At 43.9% G+C, this 24,070-nt stretch overlaps 1 protein-coding gene across 1 annotated transcript in view; it reads right to left on the bottom strand.

The window, feature by feature from the left end:
* Positions 1-6,501: 6,501 nt before the first annotated feature.
* The window catches only part of mtmr3 (myotubularin related protein 3), a 48,157-nt gene continuing 30,588 nt past the window's right edge, over positions 6,502-24,070 (bottom strand). The window contains exons 13-18 of the mRNA XM_037681254.1: positions 22,437-22,607; positions 21,786-21,931; positions 18,722-20,222; positions 18,486-18,596; positions 18,294-18,382; positions 6,502-8,735 (exon numbers count right to left, since the gene is read on the bottom strand). Coding sequence (XP_037537182.1) covers positions 8,564-8,735; positions 18,294-18,382; positions 18,486-18,596; positions 18,722-20,222; positions 21,786-21,931; positions 22,437-22,607 — 2,190 coding nt within the window. The 3' untranslated portion in view covers positions 6,502-8,563. The remainder of the gene's footprint in view (positions 8,736-18,293; positions 18,383-18,485; positions 18,597-18,721; positions 20,223-21,785; positions 21,932-22,436; positions 22,608-24,070) is intronic.

Genomic DNA, 24,070 nt, shown 5'->3' with positions numbered 1-24,070 from the left:
GTTATCAGTCACAAGTTGTGTCTGTGATTTTGGTTCTATTGTCACTAATCAGTTCATGACTATTGTTACCAATCAGTTCATTTGATCAATAATCAGTTCATTGATATTAATCTGTTTATACTGTTCGGCCATGAATCAGTTGGTTCATGCCCCCCCCCCTCTTCCTTTCAACATATTCTCCCCGTTGAAAATTTCCGGGGCGTTCATGTTTTGTCAGAACGCATAGTTACATAACATGCGTCAGCGCATGGCACATAATTACGCAACGCGTAGTTGTGCACATGGGGAGCTGAGTGATAAGACATTTTTTGGGGCAAGCTTCCGCTTCTTACTGTGTTCGAATGGACCCAGTGAGGCGAGGACCACATCCGCTTCGCCCTTAACCCATCAGCGACAGCCTTAAAGGGCGAAGCCTATACGACATAGAACGTTGGTTACGTACTGTAACCCCAGATTCTATGAGTATAGGTGTAGCCCTTTAAGCGTCGGGCCTCACTGGCTCCTGAATAGCTGAAGAAAAAATAAGCTATTTTGGGAGCCGATTACCCGCTCTTAATGTAACTTATACGGATCGGGTGGGGCCCACACAGCAGGTGGGCGTGGACTAATTTTTTCAGTATGATGCTTGCGCATAACGGGATAAACCCATCAGCGACAGCCTTAAAGGGCTACGCCTATACTCATGGAATCTGGGGTTACAGTACGTAACCAACGTTTCCTCTGATTGATTACTTTCTTTTTCAGTGGAGCAATTTTAGTTACACCAGTCTGTGTCTCTGTACACCTTTCAGAAAACGCTTCATCAACGGGTGATTAAGAACTGTTTTGTCACCGAAGCCCTCATGACAGGAAGAAATAGCTGTAACATAAGTTTTAATTGTGCTGAAAGCTAGATCTCTGTCCATCAGCTGCTACAGAAAGGACAGCATTCCACCTAGTGGACATGGGATGGCCTCAATGCCTTTCTCTGCGCACCAGCACTGAAAAACTGTCCACTTGATGTGTACAGCGCTGTGGTGGAAGCAGCTCGTGCGCCCTGAACGTACGCACCACATCCTGTGGGAGGCCCATGTTTTCTAAACGGATCTGCTCAGCGGACAGACCCAAAGATGCTGACCTATTTCTGGGTAACTCCTGATCGCTCTTCCTGCCTGGAGGAGAGCCCCCCCCCACACACACACACACACACACACACACAGCAGTTTCCACGGCCGACCCGATATCAGTCGCTGATGTCTTTGATGTCTTTGTCCAGATGACCTGACTGAAAAATGTTGGATTGTATACCTGGATTATTGAGCATGGACTTTGTTGTTAATGATCCATCTTCTACCCCAGGGGTGACTTGGTATACTTTTTTTAGACATAATTTCAATAATAAAAAAAAATCCGGAAATCGTAATGTATGATTTTTAAAATAATTTATTTGTGTGTTATTGCTACAAATAAGTATTTGAACACCTGCCAATCAGCAACAGTTCTGGCCCTCAAAGACCTGTTAGTCTGCCTCCACTCCACTTATTATTCGTGTGTCCACCCCCAGAAAATTTGGAATAAAAGAGATGCCATTTCCTGCATTTTGGTGTATTTTAACAGGTTGTTAAACATTTGAATAAACTGATTAAAAACAGCTCTCTTGTAAATGACGAGGCTCAATGAGACTAACAACCTGTAGAAAGCCTGTGTATGAATTTCACTTTTTTTTTTTTTACTGTAAGCTTATTTATTATGTCTGAAATGTTATGCACTGTAATGTATGCAGGAGTTCTGACACAGCAGTTGTGCACGCGTCCTGCAGAGCTGTGTGGAGACGCTGTGCGTAAAACACCTGTCTCAGGGCGCACAGCTGGAGGAGGATGAAGACGCTCCCTGCGGGACATGCAGTGCGTGTCTCTGCTGGCAGGAGTGTGGCGTGGCCAGAACATCCACTCGTGGTACTTTTAATAAATAATTAAAATAAAAATGTGCAACGACTGTGGACTTTTAGGGGCGGAGTTGGCAGAGCCGAGCGGTCAAAATTATAGAGTTCCAGGATCCGGCTCAAATTAACCACTGTCTGAAAAAAAAAAAACAAGAGCTGTTCATAACGTATAATACGTGTAGAACGGGGATGTGAACCGGGGCTTGAGCCATCTTAAATACACTGAATCGCACCAAATGTTTGAAACTCTGCCTGTCAACTCGAAGCAGTCAGCTGACTTGGTCTGAATGAAGCAGTGAAGTGGTTCACACGTCATTGGTGACGTCACATGAACCAAGCTCCGGCCCACTGCTTCACCATAACTACCCTGTCGAGTTTGAAGCGTGCTTTGAAGCTTCGGTGTTAGAGGTAACTTAACAATCAGTAAGATTCCAACTACTAACATGGCTAAGACCAAAGAGCTGTCCAAAGACACCAGAGACAAAATTGTAGACCGCCACAAGGCTGGAAAGGGCTACGGGGCAATTGCCAAGCAGCTTGGTGAAAAAAGATCAACTGTTGGAGCAATTATTAGAAAATGGAAGAAGCTAAACATGACTGTCAATCTCCCTCGGACCGGGGCTCCATGCAAGATCTCACCTCGTGGCGTATCAGTGATCCTAAGAAAGGTGAGGAGGTTGTTCCCCAAAATCTCACAATACATGGTCCCGGTCATCCTCTCCTCAGAGCATTGAAGATGGGTCGTGGCTGGATCTTCCAATATGACAATGACCCGAAGCACACAGCCAGGAGAACCAAGCAGTGGCTCTGTAAGAAGCATATCAAGGTTCTGGAGTGGCCTAGCCAGTCTCCAGACCTAAACCCTATAGAAAATCTTTGGAGGGAGCTCAAACTCCGTGTTTCTCAGCGACAGCCCAGAAACCTGGCTGATCTAGAGAAGATGTGTGGAGGAATGGGCCGAAATCTCTGCTGCAGTAAACCTGGTGACAAACTACAGAAAACCTTTGACCTCTGTAACTGCAAACAAAGATACTGTACCAAATATTAACATGGATTTTCACAGGTGTTCAAATACTTATTTGCAGCAGTAACACACAAATTAATTATTAAAAAATCAAACATTGTGATTTCCGATTTATTTAAATTTAGATTATGTCTCTCACAGTGGACATGCACTAAGATGAAAATTTCAGACCCCTCCATGATTTCCAAGTGGGAGAACTTGCAAAGTCGCAGGGTGTTCAAATACTTATTTTCCTCACTGTATATACAGGTCCATCTAAAAAAATTAGCATATTGTAATAAAGGTCATTATTTTTCATAATGTAATGATAAAAATGAAACTTTCATATATTTCAGATTCATTGCACACCAACTGAAATATTTCAGGTCTTTAATTGTTTTAATACTGATGATTATGGCATACAGCTCATGAAAACCCAAAATGCCTGTCCCAAAAAATTAGCATATTTCATCCCACCAATGACAGACAAGTGTTTTTAATACAAAAAACACCAACCTTCAAATAATCATGTTCAGTTATGCACTCAATACTTGACGGGAATCCTTTTGCATGAATGACTGCTTCAATGTTGCGTGGCATGGAGGCAATCAGCCTGTGGCACTGCTGAGGTGTTATGGAGGCCCAGGATGCTTCGATAGCGGCCTTAAGCTCATCCAGAGTGTTGGGTCTTGTGTCTCTCAACTTTCTCTTCACAATATCCCACAGGTTCTCTATGGGGTTCAGGTCAGGAGAGTTGGCAGGCCAATTGAGCACAGTAATACCATGGTCAGTAAACCATTTACCAGTGGTTTTGGCACTGTGAGCAGGTGCCAGGTCGTGCTGAAAAATGAAATCTTCATCTCCATAAAGCTTTTCAGCAGATGGAAGCATGAAGTGCTCCAAAATCTCCTGATAGCTAGCTGCATTGACCCTGCGCTTGATAAAACACAGTGGACCAACACCAGCAGCTGACATGACACCCCAGACCATCACTGACTGTGGGTGCTTCACACTGGACTTCTGGCATTTCCTTCTCCCCAGTCTTCCTCCAGACTCTGGCACCTTGATTTCCGAATGACATGCAAACTTTGCTTTCATCCGAAGAAAGTACTTTGGACCACTGAGCAACAGTCCAGTGCTGCTTCTCTGTAGCCCAGGTCAGGCGCTTCTGCCACTGTTTCTGGTTCAAGATTGGCTTGACCTGGGGAATGCGGCACCTGTAGCCCATTTCCTGCACACGCCTGTGCACGGTGGCTCTGGATGTTTCTACTCCAGACTCTGTCCACTGCTTCCGCAGGTCCCCCAAGGTCTGGAATTGGCCCTTCTCCACAATCCTCCTCAGGGTCCGGTCACCTCTTCTTGTTGTGCAGCGTTTTCTGCCACACTTTTCCCTTCCCACAGACTTCCCACTGAGGTGCCTTGATACAGCACTCTGGGAACAGCCTATTCGTTCAGCAATTTCTTTCTGTGTCTTACCCTGTTGCTTGAGGGTGTCAATGATGGCCTTCTGGACAGCAGTCAGGTCGGCAGTCTTACCCATGATTGTGGTTTTGAGTAATGAACAAGGCTGGGAGTTTTTAAAAGCCTCGGGAATCTTTTGCAGGTGTTTAGAGTTACGTCGTTGATTCAGATGGTTAGGTTAATAGCTTGTTTAGAGAACCTTTTCATGATATGCTAATTTTTTGGGACAGGCATTTTGGGTTTTCATGAGCTGTATGCCATAATCACCAGTATTAAAACAATTAAAGACCTGAAATATTTCAGTTGGTGTGCAATGAATCTGAAATATATGAAAGTTTCATTTTTATCATTACATTATGGAAAATAATGACCTTTATCACAATATGCTAATTTTTTGAGAAGGACCTGTATATAATGTGAAAAATACTCTGCTCATTTGAGCACCTTTTAGAAATGATCATTAGGTCTGTGTTTAGAAGGTACCTCAATTAATGAGACTAAAAAACAAATGTTTTCATGATTTTTCCCTCCAGACCTGGAAAATACAGTTCAGACATTTCAAGCTTCTTACAAACCCCATATGTTCCTGTAAAGTGTCCTGAGACAACTTTGTTGTGATGTGGCGCTAAATAAACTGAATTGAATTGAATATCACACACAGACACGGAGTAGGTTTATCTAGTTTATTTTTCCTTTAATTCTACAACAAGGTAATACTCTGTAAAGTAAATTCAACTAAAAATATTCAGACTGGACAAGGAGCACTTGTTGTTACAGGAAATAGCTATATACAGCTACACACTCCTCTGACAGACATGAAACGCTTCAAAGTGCTTATGAAACAAACAAAAACAACAAAAAGGGACAAAAATCAAGCAAAAACACAACTGATCCCTTTGTGAGAGACCTGTGATGAACTGCTTGGCACCAGTCTCCTCCAAGAGACACGCTCACACTCACACACACATGCGCGCGCACATGCACACAAGTGATAACTGGGCCGCTGCAGTGAAGCCTCTGATTAAAAGAATACAACATATGCAGACCGAGAGAACTTCTGAGGGGAGGGCTAAAATAAAAATACATTTTTAATAAAAAGCACAGCAACCTGCGTTGAACGCCACCGGACCCCCCCTCTCCCCCCTCCCACGCAGCACCAGCTCTGAAACTCTTTCATTTATATGAGCATGCTGTGGCAGGGTCTACGTCACGTCACATGCAAATAAAAAGAGCCTCTTTATTCAGACGATTCACATTCATGGATTGAAAACGATCCGCTCGGTGCGGCTGCGATGAGACGCCTCGTTAAATTGTCTTCTCGTAGTCCAAGTGCTTCTTTGAGATTAAAAACTACGTTTAAAAATGGCGGCCGGTACTCCAATGCAAGAAATAAAAGTTAGTTTGGAAGAGGATTATCCAGATGTTTTGATCCAGACTTGGATTATGATTTTCACGCCGTTCTTTCGACAGAAACCAGAACATCTGAGCAGCAGAATGAAAACAGCTTCTGTTCCTGACCCCCACCAGCCCTGACCTCAGCTCAGGTATGGCCCCCGCTGTCAATCACAGCTAAACCTGAGCACTTCAGATGATAGTCATCCCACATGGTGACGAGGAGTTTAAGGAAGGTGGTTTCACCAAAAATGGATCATTATGATCCTAACCCAAGCGCGAGTGCTGCAACTTTATTTATCCAGCAAAGAACAGTTGAGCAGAACAACAAAGGCCTTCGTCGACGACGTGCGTTCGGAGGAACTACAAGCTAGGTGAAAACGAGCGAGTCATAAAAAGTAGAGGTAGAGTTTGGAGATGGATCGAACAGAGTCATGTTCATGTGGGAGCTGAGGGGAGGCTTTTATTTTGAAATCAGCCTGCTTGTTTTTTGGACCACCGTTTGCTCCGTGCACAGACTCTGGAAACTAATTCACTCCTTTTTATGCAATTTTGAACCCACTCACTTTGTGATTGTTCAAATAAAAAAATTAATAAAAAAAGTAAAAAAACAGAGGAGCACGGCTGCACAATAAAACCAAATTAAACACTGATTTCCTGTGGCAGCTGAACGATGTGGGTTCCATTTACCAGCAACTTAAAACCTCAATAAATAAACTCCAAGTCAAGATCTCATTAAAAAAAGAAAAACCACTGCAGCATCAGAACAGGACAACCTGCTTTTCTATCAAAACACCTGCTGTCTCCAACAACAGGCTGCTATATATATATATATATATATATATATATGTTTTTTTGTTTTTTTTCCTGCAACTATGAACAGAAAACAAAGAAAATAAAGAAGTGACTGAATAAGAGCCACTACTTCAGGATTCTATACAGTTTTCTTAAATGCTATATATAGATATCTGAATATATTATTTTATTCATTTACTTTACAAAAAAACTGTGCGCGTCGTCGGTGTGTGTGCAAGGAGGTCATTGAACGTCTCACTGACCGAGCTCTTGTGACTTTACAGACTTTTAGGAAAACGAGAAGAGCCCTTTCTGCTGCCGCTGACGTCCTCCAAGCTTGGAAATCTAAGAGAAGGGTGAACCAGGAGTCCATCTTCTAAATCTGACTTCCAGCAGAGGAGTGGACACGTGTCCAGCTCCCAGTGCCAGCAGGTGAAAAGCTTATTAATCTACGGAGTGCTGAGAGTCCAGGGCGTAAAGGTGATGAACTACCTGCATCTTGTCTGGGGTCTTCACATCCACTCTGCCAACAAACAGGCAGAAAAGTATCAGACCATAGAGATTCAATCGTCTCCAGTCTTCCAAATGAAACATCTTACTCAGCTGGCACTGATGCAAACATTTAAAATAGCAAAATACAGAGTCTCACTGAACCCCGAGTGTCTGTGGCCAGTGAGTCAGGAGGCCACGTTTCAAAACTCCAATCTGATTTTTAGTGCACAGCTTCCTACACTGCACGCTGAACTTCATCTTTCTCTGCAGCCAACCCTGCACTCATGGTCTGATCTGCTGGAGTGCACGTCTGAGATCCAGTCAGGCAGATGTGGAGCTGTTTGTTAACACGACTGGTTCTGGACCTGGAAACTGAGCCTCACATGCTACAGGGCTCTAAATACAGCTTCTGCTCCGACAGGGTGGAGACGCCCACGACACAACTGAGAGGAGTTAGAGCAACACGGCAACGACTTCATGCTCATTAGGAGAAAGAGTCGGTCCCACAGATTGTTCTGAATAAATCCAGACAGGACGTCGAGCCACTAGAGGCTGGAGACATCACCAACATGGCAAGACCTTGTGGAGCCTCCGCATGCGAACAACAACTGCCAGCTAGCCTCAACCAGACGCTCTGCTAGAGAAACTACTTGTTGTCAGATCTTGTAAAATAACGGTGGTACTTTAAATAACCCCAAAGTGTTAACGTACGGTGGGTCGAACCTCTCCTCACTGTGGACTTCATCTCAACGTCTGTTGGCGTTTTAGACAAAACATATGGACAAGAATGTCAGTGAGGACTGACACCAGATCAGTTCACTCAATCCAGATAAAGAAGAAACACAATCATCCCTGGACCCAATGATCCAGTCTGAAGAACTTGAGACAGAAGGCTGTGGATCTGGACTTTAAACAGCCGGTCCCAATAAATATATCAAACTCTTGCTAAAGTTCGTTTTCCTTCAAATTCCTGACTTTTTATATTCGGCTTCTTCTTCTTTGGTCGTTTGGGTGAACTGACCTGTTGACGCGTTTTTATCTTCACAACATCTGTGACACATTTTGTACCAGTGGGACACTGATTCATTGTCCACCTCTACAGAAACATCAGAGCTCCTAACAGGCATGATGGTCCTCAGTGGGTTGAATTAAAATGTGTGTGTGTGTGTGTGTGTGTGTGTGTGGGGCACAGACCACACAAACCTTTATCATGTGAAGAGACGTGACTAGAGTGCCTGCTCTTAAACCCCACATACTCCATTCTTTGCTCCTCTGTCCTTGGAGTGCAGTTCCATCGCTGCTGCTAACCCTTTCTTTCACTCACTCACTCACTCACACCCTTCAGAATACTCTGCGAGCACACCATCCTCTGTACATTTACTTTAAATTGCATCTCAGCAGCACACAATCAATCAAAGCATATGGGACAATGTGCGTAGCTCCCGTGCGCTTGCGTCAGCAGCTCGGCCCAGCTCTCCTGCGCTCTGGTTGGGTGCTCCTCAGTTGGAGCTGGCGGCGATGGGCGTCTCCAGCTCCAGGTCTAGAGGAGCCGAGCTGACCTGGAGGCTGCTGTAGCAGTTCTTGCACACACGGCTGGGCTCGAACAGCTGCTGGCTTGGCACTGGTGTCTTTTGGTCGCAACAGCTGGCGCAGAATATGTTACCACAGTTCCTGTAAGAGACACAGAGGGATCAGTAAGACCACAGACCCTGCAGTTACCATGTGATCTGTGGCAGATCGCTCTAAATATCAACACTTCTCAACATTTGGTTGTTGGAACTGGTAGTTGAACTACCCGAGAGGCGTGGTACAACAGACAGCATGCACACCTCGCTCGTCTGTTCAGCTGCAACTCAGGTTCTACATGCTTGCTTAGCCAAGGTGCTCTAACCCACAGCGATGAAGCCGGTTTGCAAAAACAAAACCAAAAAGCAACGCTCCAACAGTGTCACTGAGCAGAGCAGCACACTGGAGGACTCGGATTCAGACCAAGGCCATGCACACACACATGGGGGGTGTAATTCTTCCCTGCCTGCACTCAGCTTTAAACAGAACTCTAATTTAACCTGAGTTCAGAGCCTTTTGAGCCCAGTGGACCAACCAGGTTTTGATGTCATGTCATGCTGCTGGGAGTGGAGATGCTGGGAGGGGGCAGCATGCTGCCAGGGGCCTGTGCAGGGTGGCGGTAAGGGGACAGTGACCTCATTCAGACCTGGCATTAAAATTTGTTCTTAACTATCAGGTTGCAGTTGAATAGAGTTAAAAACAGGTCTGCAAGGCCTCAACACGTATTAAAGGTTTCACTCAGACACCACCACAGGCGATCTGGACCCCAGTTTTATGTTTGAGGTTTTATCAGAAACATTTCAACACAAATGTTCATTTTGTTGTGATTTTATCAGTGGATGGCACAGCGTGGGGAGTTTCTTTTTAGCTTGTATGCTCTGATTCACAAAAAAAAGATTGTCAGGTCATCTGGACAGATTCTTCTTGGTTACGTTTTGTCTTTCATCCAAAGGACTTCATCAGTCTGAGGCCTGCCAACAAACTGTCATATAAATAGCACCTTTTCAAAGTGGTTCCAACCAGTCTGTTGTGGAGTTCCAGAAACTGGCTTTTCACATATGAAACGGGGACCATCGGTCTAACAATCCACCATCAGTGCATAACAATCCATCGATGGAGGCCTGATGGCCACTTGCTCTTCACCGAACCAGCCTGAGGACAACCGGGCAACATGGTCCAAAAAAATCCTGATGTAAGCTCAATCATCCAGGTCCCCTTTTTACATGTGAAAACCTAGTTTATGGAACTCCACAGCAGACTGGCCTAAACCACTTTGAAAAGATGCTATTTATATGACAGTTTGTTGGCAGGCCTCAGACTGATGAAGTCCTTCGGATGAACGACGAAATGTTTCAACCAAGAAGAATCTGTCCAGATGACCCGATTTAACCTTATGTGTGTGGTTTATTTACCTGGATGATTGAGTTTACATGAGGACTTTTATGTTCCACCTGTTTTTGAACTGGCTGGACCTGCTGAGGCCACTGGAAGTTATCCGGTGCTGCCAGTCTCAGTGCGAGCAGCGTATGTCACGATCCGTAAGATCACTGACGCTGCGCTCACAGTGAAGATGTGGAAAACAGCTGATGGCTGTCCGGGCACTATAGTTTTAGGAGCCAACATGTTTTGTCTCTAATAGAGCTCTGTAATGTCACTCATCAGGTTACTGTATTTTACTCATATCACATTTGTTATGTAACTAAGTTTACTGCCAGATGTGAACACTCAATCAGTGTCAAACACTCTAGCTGTCGAATCACTTGACAGATGTTTAGTGCAGGGTCTGAACAGGGTCAATGTGGATATTTTACTATGGTGGGTTGAGGGAGGAAAAAACATGTTTTTGTTTATTTATTTACTTCAAATAAAAATCAGTCCTCAACCAATCAGTTGGTCCACCGGCAGCTTTGTGTCATCAATCCACCTGACAGATGGAGACTGTTCTGTAAAACTACTGAAGATTCAAAGTGAATAAAGACGCAGCAGGTGAGTAGAGGAAGGGTGGAAGAAGGGGAGGTTAGGATTAGAAGGAGTGGGGTCAGAATCTCACCAGACCTCCTGGACAGGCTCCCTGCCACTGTAGAGGAGGAAGAGGGGCAGAAATGGATAAGAACTGCCTGAGCAGTGGGAGAAAACATGAACACACTAAGGGCTGGACGATATGGCCAAAACTTTTATCACAATATATTTCTTAATTTTGGTCTATAATGATATAATTCGATATCGATATAAACAATATAAAAGCCTCAGAACAACTACAAACTGTACAACTAAATTAATGTTCACCTTTTATTTGTATTTAGACTTCAAAAACATTGAAATCACTGTCAAATAAACATAAAATGCTACAATTTGTCAATATTAATAGTTTTAACTTTAAACAACAACTTTAAAATTGACAGCATTGAAATTCGTTGTTAATTAAATAAAAATTTTGGGTGTTGTTATTGATGAGAAGCTGACGTGGAAATCTCATGTAAAATACTTAAAAATAAAAACAACAATCAATTGCCTTACTGTATAAAGTAAAAGAGTTTTTGAATGACAAAGCTTTGTATATATTGTATAATGTAATGATTGTTCCATATTTAATCAACTGTATTGAAGTTTGGGGAAAAGCAAAACAATTACAAGCCTTATTTTTATTTTATACAAAAAAGAGCTATAAGAATTATTAGTATTATGAAGTGCTATGGTCACCCAACAAATATATTATTTCATCAATTGAAATTATTAAAATGTTATGATTTGGTTGAATATAGTATTTTACAAGTCCTGTATAAAGCTCATATAAATATTAGCCCCAAATATTCAATTAAAATTAGTAAAAAATAAATATAAAAAAGGAGAGTCAATATAACCTTAAGGGAATGTAAATGTTTGTAAAACCTCCATTTAGAACTAGTGTGAAGGAGCTGTGTTGTAATTCAGGGAACAGGATTATGGAATTGTCTTGATATCACCATAAAAATGTCTAAAACAATTTAAATGTTTAAAAAGATGATAGTTAAAAGTTGTTGGGAAGGTAAAGTACCAGGTGAAGGATCCCTGAAGTTTTTTTGTTTTCAGTTTGGAGATTGTTCAAGTCAAGGTTGTTGTTTGTTTCTAGTTATTTTGTATTTTTTTAATTAGGGGCTGATAAGAATTTTTTCTTCTTTCTGATGAATTTCTTTTATTTTAAATGAATGAATGATAAAAAAAAAACATGCAGCGCTGGGGTTGTTTCAGGGACACATTTCAAACTTTTATTGAGCTTCATCTTGTGACTCATCATATTCTGTCAAGTGGAACATGTTAGATGTTCCAACCGCGAGTTAGAACGACTCTCCGTCACATTTTGCAGCACACTGACTGAAACCTGCAGTTTATCAGATCTTAGAAAGCCGAACCACTTTCAAACCAGAGAATTAGTCTTTCCTCTCTTATCAGTGATGTCATCTGCTTTCTGTTCGCTTGTGGAAGCTTGTTCAGTCACATTCTGACGATCATGGGCACTCATTTTGAAGAGAAAACAACGTGCGTTGGAGATTAGCCTAGCTTAGCCTGCTACCACTAGCCTTCTGGACTTGAGCTCTGCGCAGTGTTGCCAGGTGAGAAATGTAGGATTATCGTACTAGAGACATAAAATTATCGTATTTTGTGGGAAATTATCGTACACCCGTCATAACCAAAATAACAAATGCATTATAGTAATGGTGGGTCCGCTTCCAGACCGGCTCTGCTTCTTCTCCTTTTCTTTTCCTCACTCATGGGGCGGGCGCAGCAGACTATTCCGAGGCAAACACAAACACGTCACTCGTAGGTCACATTTAGAAAAGCAGCCAATCGTGCATCTGTTTGCAGACACCGATGCCTTCAGGGTTCACAAAAAAACTGTGACAGACAGTTGCGAGAGGCTGATGACAACAGATTACAACCACACATTCACGGAATGATCAAATTATCGTAGATTTGGCCATTTTTGGGATTATTGATCGTACAGAGGGCAAAATTGTCGTACAAATACGATAATTATCGTACACCTGGCAACACTGGCTCTGCGTAACATTACGTCACCATGCACTTAAGTTTTTGTGTCGCACCTTTTTCTGTCCGGGTTGAAACTGAAGTGGCCGCTTCAACCCGAACAGAAAACGCTGTAATCCCATCGAAATATCGAAAATGTGCCCAGATTCATTCACAACTAACATCTGAAGCAACTCCTTAAACCGGGTTCAACTGGACTCAAGAATATAGAAACCAGTGAGGAGGATGCAACACCAGAGGAAACGGGCTCGACTGATGGGAGGATGTTGAATAAATCATCTCATCATGAACATGAGGATAACAAGCATCAGTAACTTCACCAGCTGAGATCAAACCAAATGACCCATCACAAAGAAACGTTCATTTCATTTCCCTTAGTATCCCATGCTGTTGTCTTCAGTCTGACATGCTGGAAATTATTTAGATTTTTTATTTATCAGGAATAATTCTACAAAAATACTTCAGAGTAATTAAATAAATCCATTTTTTTTAATTGTTCAAAAATAAAAAAGCAGAAAAGTGACATGTATAATTCACCCTTTTTGCTTTGTTCAAACCATTACCATCAGAAGGCACAAAATTAGTTCAATAAGATCCAACTGTGCAAAATGGAAGTACCAAACGCACTCAGTATATTTACACAAGTTCTCATGGCCTCAGGAATCAACATCCATGCAACACTTCTAACGTCTTATTTACACGAGAACGACCTCTGGAAACATTAGTGGTTCTTACTATGGGCGCACCGATTGTAGTTTTCTGGCCGATCACCCATCTCTAAAAAGTCTGACCTGTCGATTCTGATTTTGTTTCATAAGCAACACTGTCAGGTGTTAAGGTCACAAAGCACCTTCAATTTTCCAGTATTATTTTACTGAAAAACATACCGTTGAACAATATCCTAAAAACAATACAAACTTGTTTTAACTGGCCATGAGGCAGTGCTCTGAAATATAAATGAAGTTTAGACAATTGCTGTTAAAACTAAAAAAAAATCTGTAAAATTGATTTGTCATGTAAGTATCGGTCGATCTCCGATCTCCCAAAATTAAGGAAATCGGGGCCGGCTGATTTATCGGTGCACCCCTAGTTTTTACCCATGTTTAGTGCAAAATTTAAAAAAAAGCACGCATTTAAATGGATCCACTGTAGTGTTCATGCCAGGCAGGGTAACCAGATAGGAAATAGTGAACCTTTGTACTGTTACTTTAAAAGTACTGTATTTTGACCCAAACTGTCATCTGTGCTGAGTGAGGGTGTTGTAAGACAAGATGGTGTGTTTGGTGAACATGTGCACAGACAGGAGGGGGTAAAAATATATATTTATGTTTATCTGGCAACTCTGAGTAGACTCAGCTGCATGCTTGGGCAGTTATGTCCAAACTGATGAATACAGGAACGTCCCTTTGGACCAAGGGATTTGCTCCTACATGCTGAAAAAGATTGAACACACACAAAAACAATTCTGCTCTCTGCCATTTATTTTAAATGTACTTAGTGCAGAAAATTTTTGCTGCAGCTGCCTGTAGTGTGAACATGCAACTTCACACCTGCAAAGTATTTCAGACCTCTGCAGGAGGTTCCCCCAAAACCTCTATTCTGAGACCAGGATTCTGAAACTTTTGGTTTCAGATAGAACCAGGGCTGCTGTTGTGTACACAAACGGCTGAACTGCAGCAGAAAAGCTCCAGTTTCACTCAAACAATGTGTCATGTAAACAGGGCCTAAATCGTAAGGGCTACCACCAAAGCAAGAGACAGCATGAAGCCCAAGGAACTTTGGGAAACTGATCAGAGTAAAAGGAAAGATTAATTGTAGCAGAAATTCTTGAGGAACATGTTGAAGCCCTCCAGATTTGAATATGGGATGGAGGTTCACCTTCCAGCAGGACACTGACCCTAAACACACTGCTGTGCAACTCTCCAGTGTTGAAGAACCATTATGTACTGGAATGGTCCAGTCAAAGCCCAGACCTTAGTCCAACTGAGAACCTCTGGTTTGATTTAAAGATTGTTGTACAGAAGCAGCATCCATTAAACCTGACAGAGCTGTAGCAGTTTGATCATGAAGAACAGCCCAAAACGCCAATGGTTAGATAGACCCAGTTCTTTGGAGACAAACCTGAAAAACAATCCCAAAATGTATCCACTTTTGGGGCCATTTTACTAAAACTGGCAACAATTTTTAGAACCATTTATTTTTCTGTCAAAACCTGTTGCACTGTCTCCTAGTTCTTTTCCCTTTGTAGGCGGCTGTGGCTGAGTGGTTAGAGCAGTTGTCCTCCAATGCAAGAGTTGGGGGTTCGAATCCAACAGCAGTCACATGCCGAAGTGTCCCCGGGCAAGACACTGAACCCTTTGTTGCCTCCGATGTGTGTGCCATCAGTGTATGAATGTGATCTAAAGCTCTGAGTAGTCTCTTTAGAATGATTTGTTCAATTAGCTTTGTAGAGATCTAGTATAGAGCTGTATGAATGGGTAAATGAGGACACAGATTGTAGTGGAAAGCACTTTGAGTATCTCAATAAGATAGAAAGGTGCTATATAAGTACAGTCCATTTACCATTTATAGCCTACATATATCAAAGATTCACAAAATTTGGAGTTCAGTTTTTTCTTTATTTAGAGGCAAAGAGCCTACTTGAAGTTAATGTGACAGCAGACATGTTTCAGTCTTTTCAGAGTGGCAGTGAGCTCAGACGTGATCTGCAGGTGATGACCTAAATATAAAGTAAGTCTCCATTTTAGAAACAATGGTACCACTTACAGAACATTTTATGCCCATTCACAAACCATCATACAGCAATCTATAGCAATGGCATGGAGAAGAAAATGCCTTGTTTGACTTTAACCTTCATTTTTGACCTTGGAGTTGGAGATGGGTCATGAAAATATTATGCAATTATGTCTCAGTCTCTGATAGAGGACATTTGCAAACTGAGGTGTACCGAAAACCAACCCGCACAGACCAGTATTTGCAGTTTGACTCCCATCACCCTTTGGAGCACAAGTTAGGAGTCATCAGGACTCTGTATCACAGAGCAGACAGCGTCCCCACTAGCTCAGGAGCCAGGCAGAAGGAGAAATCCCACACAAGACAGGCTCTAGAGCAATGTGGATATCCTAACTGGGCCTTCCTGAAAACAGAGAAGAAACCCAAACAGGACTCCAGTCAACCATCAGGTGAAAAAGAGGAACCCAGACCAGTGGTCATTCCGTATGTTGCGGGAGTATCAGAGAAACTGAGACGTTTATTTACTAAACATAACGTCCCAGTGGCTTTTAAACCCCAAAATACATTACGGCAAAGACTGGTTCATCCCAAAGATTCAGTACCCCGGCACAAACAGAGTAATGTTGTGTATGCTGTTCAGTGTCAGGAGGGCTGTGATCAGTCTTACATTGGGGAAACTAAACAGCCACTGGCCAAAAGGATGGACCAGCACAGAAGATCAACATCATCAGGCCAGGACTCTGCGGTCTACACTCATCTCCAGGCCAGCGGTCACTCTTTCAGGGATGAAGATGTGCACATCCTGGACAGAGAGGAACGATGGTTTGAGAGAGAAGTAAAAGAGGCCATCTTTGTGAAAAGAAATTGTCCATCATTAAACAGGGGTATAGGCCTCTGTGTTCAACTGTCCCCCTCTTACAATGCTGTTATTGCTAGTATCACTCAGACTCCTGTGAATAGTAAACAGCCATCAGTGTGCTAATGATCCATTTTTGGGTTGATGGTCCTTCTTGATCATGTGAGCGGCTGGTTTTGGTTGTCAGCAGCAAACTGGTTGATCCACTCTGAGAGGGTGCTATTTATAAGACTGGGTTGAATGCAGCACCTCAGGCTGAGGAGGTCTTTCGGATGAGAGACGAAACGTTTCTACATTTTTGTTGTTGTTGTTGTTTTGCTTTGTTTTGTTTTTTGAATGTCCAGAGGACCAGATTTAAATTTTTTTAGATACAGGGGAATTAAGTTGATGAGACACACAATGAAGATCTGGGAGAGAGTTGTGGAAGCTAGACTTAGACGAGAGGTGACTATTTATGAGCAGCAGTATGGTTTCATGCAGAGAAAGAGCATCACAGATGTCATCTTTGCTTTGAGGATGCTGATGGAGAAGTACAGAGAGGGTCATAAAGAACTCCGTTGTGTCTTTGTGGATTTACAAAAAGCATATGACAGAGTGCCGAGGGAGGAGGTGTGGTATTGCATGAGGAAATCTGGAGTGGCAGAGAAGTATGTTAGACTGGTACAGGACATGTATGAGGACAGCAGGACAGTGGTGAGATGTGCTGTAGGAGTGACAGATAGCTTCCAGGTGGAGGTGGGAGTACATCAAGGATCGAATCTGAGCCCCTTCTTGTTTGCTCTGGTGATGGACCAACTAACAGATGAGGTCAGGCAGGAATCCCCATGGATTATGATGTTTGCAGATGACATTGTGATCTATGGTAAGAACAGGGAACAGGTGGAAGAGAACTTGGAAAGGTGGAGGTATGGACTTGAAAGAAGAGGAATGAAAGTCATCCGTAGTAAGACAGAGGGCATGTGTGTGAATGAGAGGGCGGCCGGTGGAATAGTGAGGCTACAAGGAGCAGAGGTCACAAAGAGAGTCCAGGCAGGATGGAGTGGATGGAAAAAAGCTTCGGGAGAAATTTGTGACAAAAAGGTGTCAGCAAAGGTCAAAGGAAAAGTTTACAAGACAGTGGTGAGACCAGCTATGTTGTATGGTCTGAAGACAGAGACATGGACAAAAAGACAGGAGACAGAACTGGAAGTGGCAGAAATGAAGACGTTGAAAGTGTTTCCTCTACCAAAAGAGGGTGCACCACCCTGTCTACAGACATTTCATACACAAACCCCGCCGCAAGTTCCGCTAACAAACAATGGGTGGAGATTGTTGCCAAGGACCAGTCACCACAGGATAAGTGATTTCGACCTAGCATAACATGGTGCTCTGCTAATCCCACCTCCCTCACCCCCCAACAATCACAACCTCAGTCACTTTATATGACTCTGTTGTTATAGCATTTTTTTCATTCATTCAACATTTATTTTGAAACATTTTGTGGGCGGCTGTGGCTGAGTGGTTAGAGCAGTCGTCCTCCAATGCGAGAGGTGGGGGTTCAAATCTATCAGCAGTCACACGTCGAAGTGTCCCTGGGCAAGACACTGAACCCCTCATAGCCTCTGATGTGTGTCCCATCAGTGTATGAATGTGATCTAAAGCACTGATTAGTCTCTTTAGAATGATTTGTTCAATTAGCTTTGTAGAGATCTAGTAGAGTGCTGTATGAATGGGTAAATGAGGACACAGATTGTAGTGTAAAGCGCTTTGAGTATCTTGAAATAAGATAGAAAGGCACTATACAAGTACAGTCCATTTACCATTTTATTTATACAGGCTAGTCTCATTGAGCCACAAGGACTCATTTACAAGAGAGACCTGTTCCATACAGAACATATAAAGTACAGACAACAATAACAGTAAACAATAATAACAATAAACTACAGTGAAAATGCAGTAGAAATAAGAGTGGTGTATAAAACAATAAATCAGGGTGATGTAAAACAGGGTCAAATACTAAAAACATGAACACATTTGCTGGGAATATATTTCCCCTGGCATCTTCTCACCTGCAGTGATGTTTCCTGGTAGCAAGCCAAAACCTGCTTTCACAGCCGTAACAATGTGCAGCCAAATGATCAGGGTACCACCGAGTGACCTGCAATGTACAGTCATTCACAGCCTCCATCATTTGAATAGTTCATAACAAATGCTGCCATATTTAAAGTGCATCACTACTAGTAAGTCCTGATAGAGCTCACCTCAGTGTCCTGCTTGTCCACCTGCTCCCAGCTGGCTTCTGAGAAAAGTTCTGTGCTGCAGCGTGACAAACAGTTTGGATCGCAGCTGTACTCTGAGTCTATCATTGAGGTCTGCAACACGAGAACAAAGACAGTCACTACTGAGGCACCTGCAAACAGCAGATCATCGGCCTGAAGTTCCTCCAACTAGTTACACACGTTATAGAAAAGTGTACCATGGTGTATGAGGACCTTACCACCTCGTCTCCCACGTCTCCATTAATCCTGTGGGAGTTGGCATGCTGTTGATTCTCCAGGCGGCTCCACAGCTCCTGTACCTGCTTCTTCAGAGTCTCCACCTCCATCTGGTGCCCTGCCTCAATCTGCCTCAGCCTTTGCTGGATAGCATCTGTGTGCAGAGTCAGCCCATCATCATCCAGGTGGCTTCGAGACGGCTGCTCAGGGCTGACGGTGGTCTTGCTCAGCACGGCATGGCAGCAGCGATGCTGAGAGCAGCTGCCTCGAAGATGAAGGATCAAGGAGTTGCAACTTGCTAGGGACACTTGTCGACTCAGAGTAGCCCTCTCCCCGTTTCCTTTCAACCAGTGAGGTCCTACACAGTGGTCTCCATCAGAGGTGTCCCCATTACACAGCCCATCTCTGCTGAGCTCAGCACTTGCAGACTGAAAGGCACTGACGGAGGTTTGCTTGCTGCCCCCGTTTAAAGTTCTGCTGAAGCTGTGCTCACCTGTCTCCACCCCTCTCACTTTCATGGAGCAAGTGTGTTGGCTCCTGCCATCACTGCAGGGCTGATGGCTTAAATAAACAGTTTGTTGTGCGGGGCTGTCCGATTTGCTGCAGGCTTCTTCAGTTAAAGTCTCTGTGGAGCTCTCCATCAGGGAAGCCCCCTTACCCACCTGCTCCCCTGGCTCCGAGACAGCATGTCCAAATTCAGCAACAGAGCAGGACTCGTCTATGCCCAGCTCCTCAGGGGGGCTGTCCACAAAGCCATTAATTATAGTTCTTTGGACTGCAGGTTGCTCTGGTTTACCGAAGCTGGACTTACTGAGGCCATGCTCTGGCTCCTCTTGAACCTTTACGTTCTCCTTCACCAGACCCTCTGGAGTCCCCTCAGCAGCCTGCTTAAGTCCCTCTTCGTTCTGTGGAGGTAGAGGGGCAGAGTCACCATCCTCCTCTGCCTCTGTTACACCATCTTCAGGAAGGTAACCATTAGCAAGGATTTCTCTCTGCCTCTCAGACCCATTGGTAATTGTGACCTGATGCTCCTCCTCAGCATTTACATCAGTGTTGACTTTGACGTCCGCAACAATAACAACATTGGACGGAGCAGCACTTCTTTCCCCCTGTGCATCTGCTCCCGCTTCCTCTTTTGTGGCTTCCTGCAGAATATTCTCCATTTGGCCCTCAGCAACACCCATGGCCACAGAGAGCTCTGCCTCCTCTGTATCCTCTCCGGCGGACTCCACAGAGAAATTCTGTCTGAGCACAGCCTGGGGTTCCTGCGACTGTATGCCATCGTCCAGTCCATCTGAAAAAGAGCCCTCTCCATTAGGCTGCACCTCTGGATCCTGATTGCCCCCTCCCTCGGGCCCCACTGCTATGTTGAGCTCCAGAGAGCGCCGGTGGTCCTGCCACTTCTCATTGAGGCTCGGATCACTGGAACGGCGGTTGGGAGCCAGCAAGCCTCCCAGCTCACACGCACTGGGCAAGTTGTCAAAAGATCGAGTTTTGGTACGCCTAAACAGAAAACAAAAAATAATTAGGCACATGAACAATATTTAATAAAGCTCAGCATGAGTAACAGAATTATTCATAATCATTATCATAATTATAATCATAATCAATTTTTCCATTCATCGAAACCAAAACACCTGAGAAACTGAGACCCTAAAGAAATGGTTTTCCCTGAAGGTTTTTAGTCAGAAGAGAGACAGTGTTTCCTCTACCATTATACAAGCGGGGCGCCCCGCCTACTGAACCGAACTGCACCCCCCACCCCTCACCACAAAGCTATCAGCGCACAATACAGGCATGCAAGCTAAAAAGTTAAAGGTAGCGCTCACCTGCCTCTTGCTTCACGCTGAACCCTCATGTTCAGGGGTCTGCAACCTGTGGCTCTCGAGCCACATGCGGCTCTTTGGTTCCTCTGCAGCGGCTCTAAGTTTTGACCCAAACTAACATAAAACTGAAGTTTATTGGTCGTTGCACCAACAACAAGAAATGGCTTATTTTAGCAGTTTTACAGCCATTTCTTTTGCCAATATGCGAATGATACTAACACAAGGAGTAAAACTTGTTGGCTACATCATGCTAGTAGTTTGTTAGCCACTTCTGTTAGCTCACTTCCAGTCTTACGGTGTGAGCTTTTTCTCAAATCCACCAAATGATTTGGGGGAATACGTTTAAGGCAAGTTGCTGAGAAGAAATATGGTGAGTCAACATGATAATAAAAATTAAAGAAAAAAAAAATTCAAAGTAAATGGAAGTATTTATTTTAAAATTCAATTACTTGTCCGATAAACTGGTCTCATTTTTAACTTTATGCTTTATTACTTCAAAATAGGATACTTTATGAACCGTTTCCACAATTAAAAAGAAAACTCACATAAGCCTGCATACTTGCGTTTGAATTTTTATAAAATTAGTAAAAAAATTAAATATTTTTTCCTTCTTTACATAAATCCAGTCTTTTCTTTTGCCCTAAAATATAAAAATACCAGTAAACATCAATAAAACTTGATATTTTAGTTTCACAATATCACACCTACTGGCCGTAAAAGCCCCCCTCCAACAAGCTTGAAGTGGGCCATGGGCCGCCAGTTGATCAGCACAGTTTTAGCAGGTTTTGTGGCTCCACACATTTTATTTAGTGTGCAAAGAGGAAGAAATGGCTCTTTTGATCATAAAGGTTGCAGACCCCTGCTCATGTTGAACCCTCATGTTGGAACCCCACCCCCAACTCGAAAACTGTCGGTACAAAGCAGCGTGCAAATCAGCTGTGTCTGTCCCCCCACTCCGATAGTACAAACAGCACAAGCTCAGACATGTCACCCCCCCACAGGCAAAAATCACAGGCGAGATGAGCGCCCCGCCATGGCAAGTTATCCAGGGGAGACACTGAGAGATGATGAGCACAAAATCCAACAGTATGTGTGACTGTAAAAGCCAGAACGGAGCGATACTTTAAAGCAGCGCAGCTGAAAAGTCGGGATCCTCTGGCTGTTGGGGTATTCATTTTGTGTTCATCTTACATGGATCAGGGAGTACGGGGGTAGTCGGGTCCCAGCCTGCCAGGCTCACCTGCCCAGGGGCGCATCCTCCGAGTTTGCACCGGGCACTGGATAGGGGGCGCAGGAGTCATCAGAGGGGGTGGTCGGGGAAGAGCTAGGCAAGTAAACTGCTGTCCACAACATCAGGTTCCGTACTTGACAGACTGGGTGGAGAACCTGGAGGGAAAACAAATCACAGCAGTGTGATGATTCAGATATAAAAACAGAGCTCGCATAAATACAAGTCTGAGCATGATCCAACAAGAACCTCTGAATGCAAACATAAATACAGTTTCCAAACTCCTGGCCACACAAAAAGCAAACAGAAAACCAACAGTAATCATAACAATGCAGCTCTCAGAAGGGCGTGAAACTAATCCTAAATCAAGTCTGACACAGAGACAATCAGCAATAAATCTATAGCATTGTGAAATACAACATCCTGGTTTTATCCTGCCTGTAATGAATTTAAAGACATGCTGTCTGAACCAAAAAAAAAAAAGAAAGAAAAGAAAATTGTTTGGCTTCATGTTCTTTGTTAAAGAAAAAGCTTCTTCCCATTTTTTTCTCTTAAGCGATGGACATTTTGAACGAGCGTTCACTCTTTATATACAGTCAACAGGAACTTGTGGCCCTCGGCTTTCTGAAAGACTGACTGATGGAGATGAGAGGGTGGACGTACGGAATCTGAGTGAGAGGAGTACAGCATGTTCCTCAGCGAACGGTTGGCTGGTCTGACCAGTGACCAGACTGAGCAGGTCCTCTCCTGAACGTGGCGGTCCTCCCGTTCTTTACCACTGTTGCACAGGAAGGTGCCGAACAGACAGGAGTAGGTGTGCTGCACCAGCTTCACCTGCACACACACACACACACACATGGCATGCAGAGGCTTGTGGACAAGCATCCAGGAACTAAGAACACAGATGGAAAGGGGTTTTCTAATGGGTCTTGTGAACAAACCCTGAAGGTAAATGAAAATAAATAGTTTGAGTGGAACCAGATGTGCAATAATAAAAGGAATCCCACTGTCACTCCTATACCAAAAAAATCAGAGGCATTAAATTTAAAGATGTAAGAAGGACTTCAAGTACTTGAGGTCCACTATCCAGGAAAATGGTGAGTGTGGTAAAGAAATGAAGAAGAGAGTCCAGGCAGGATGGAGTGGATGGAGAAAAGTTTCAGGGGTGATTTGTGAAAAAAGAGTGTCAGCAAAGGTCAAAGGAAAAGTTTACAAGACTGTGGCGAGACCAGCTATGTTGTATGGTCTGGAGACAGAGACATGGACAAAAAGACAGGAGACAGAACTGGAAGTGGTAGAAATGAAGATGTTGAGGTTTTTCTTAGGAGTGACAAGGATAAAGAAGATTAGGAATGAGATCATCAGAGGTACAGCACAGGTTGAACAACTGGGAGATAAAGTTAGAAAGACCAGACTGATGTGTGGTCTGACAGTGACATGTGTGGTCTGACAGTGACATGAAGTAGACGTGTCATTCCAGTGCTCCGGTAAAACTTTACTTTTAAACAATACCAAGCCCTCTACATTTACTTTTATGCAGAGTATTGCACACCTAACTTTCATCAAACATTTGTTTAATGATATATCATCTTAAACATGTCTCAAAAATCGACAAAATCGAGCAAGAAGGACGACGCTCAGGCTGGCCTAACCCTAGAGGCCATTACATCTCTGCTTGAGGAGCACCGCGCTGCGCTGTCAGCTGAGTTCAAAGCCACCTTCAATCAGCTGGATGCCAAACTGGACCAGACCCAGCTCGCAGTGGAGGAACACGGCCAGCGTGTCTCATCACTGGAACTTGCCACTGACGACCTGAGCCAGCGCCTGACGGAGGTGGAAAACACCTGCTCAACTCTCCAGGAGGACAACTCCAGACTAAAGGCTAAACTTGCAGACTTAGAAAGTCGAAGCAGACGGCAGAATATTCGTATTCTGGGCCTACTGGAGTCTATCGAGGGCGGACGCCCCACGGACTTCTTCTCCAACCTGCTGTGCGACATCTACGGGCGTGACACTCTTCCATCCCCCCCCGAGCTGGACCGAGCTCATCGATCCCTTGCCCCGAAACCCGCCTCGGACCAGCGGCCGCGCCCGGTTATCCTGCGGCTACACCGGGTCCAGGTGAAGGAGCTCCTCATCCGGGAGGCCCGACGCAGAGGAAAGCTTGAATACCGGGGGACACCGGTGCGGATCGTGGAGGATTACACACCTGAAGTCCTGAACCAGCGCGCCGAATATAAAGATGTGATGGCTTCACTGTACTCTCTGGGTCTAAAACCGGCATTGCTTTTTCCTGC

The sequence above is a fragment of the Nematolebias whitei genome, chromosome 8 (genome assembly GCF_014905685.2).
Source record: "Nematolebias whitei isolate Nwh7 chromosome 8, NemWhi1, whole genome shotgun sequence".
Lineage (NCBI taxonomy): Eukaryota > Metazoa > Chordata > Actinopteri > Cyprinodontiformes > Rivulidae > Nematolebias > Nematolebias whitei.
This window is presented reverse-complemented; position numbering and strand designations above follow the sequence as displayed.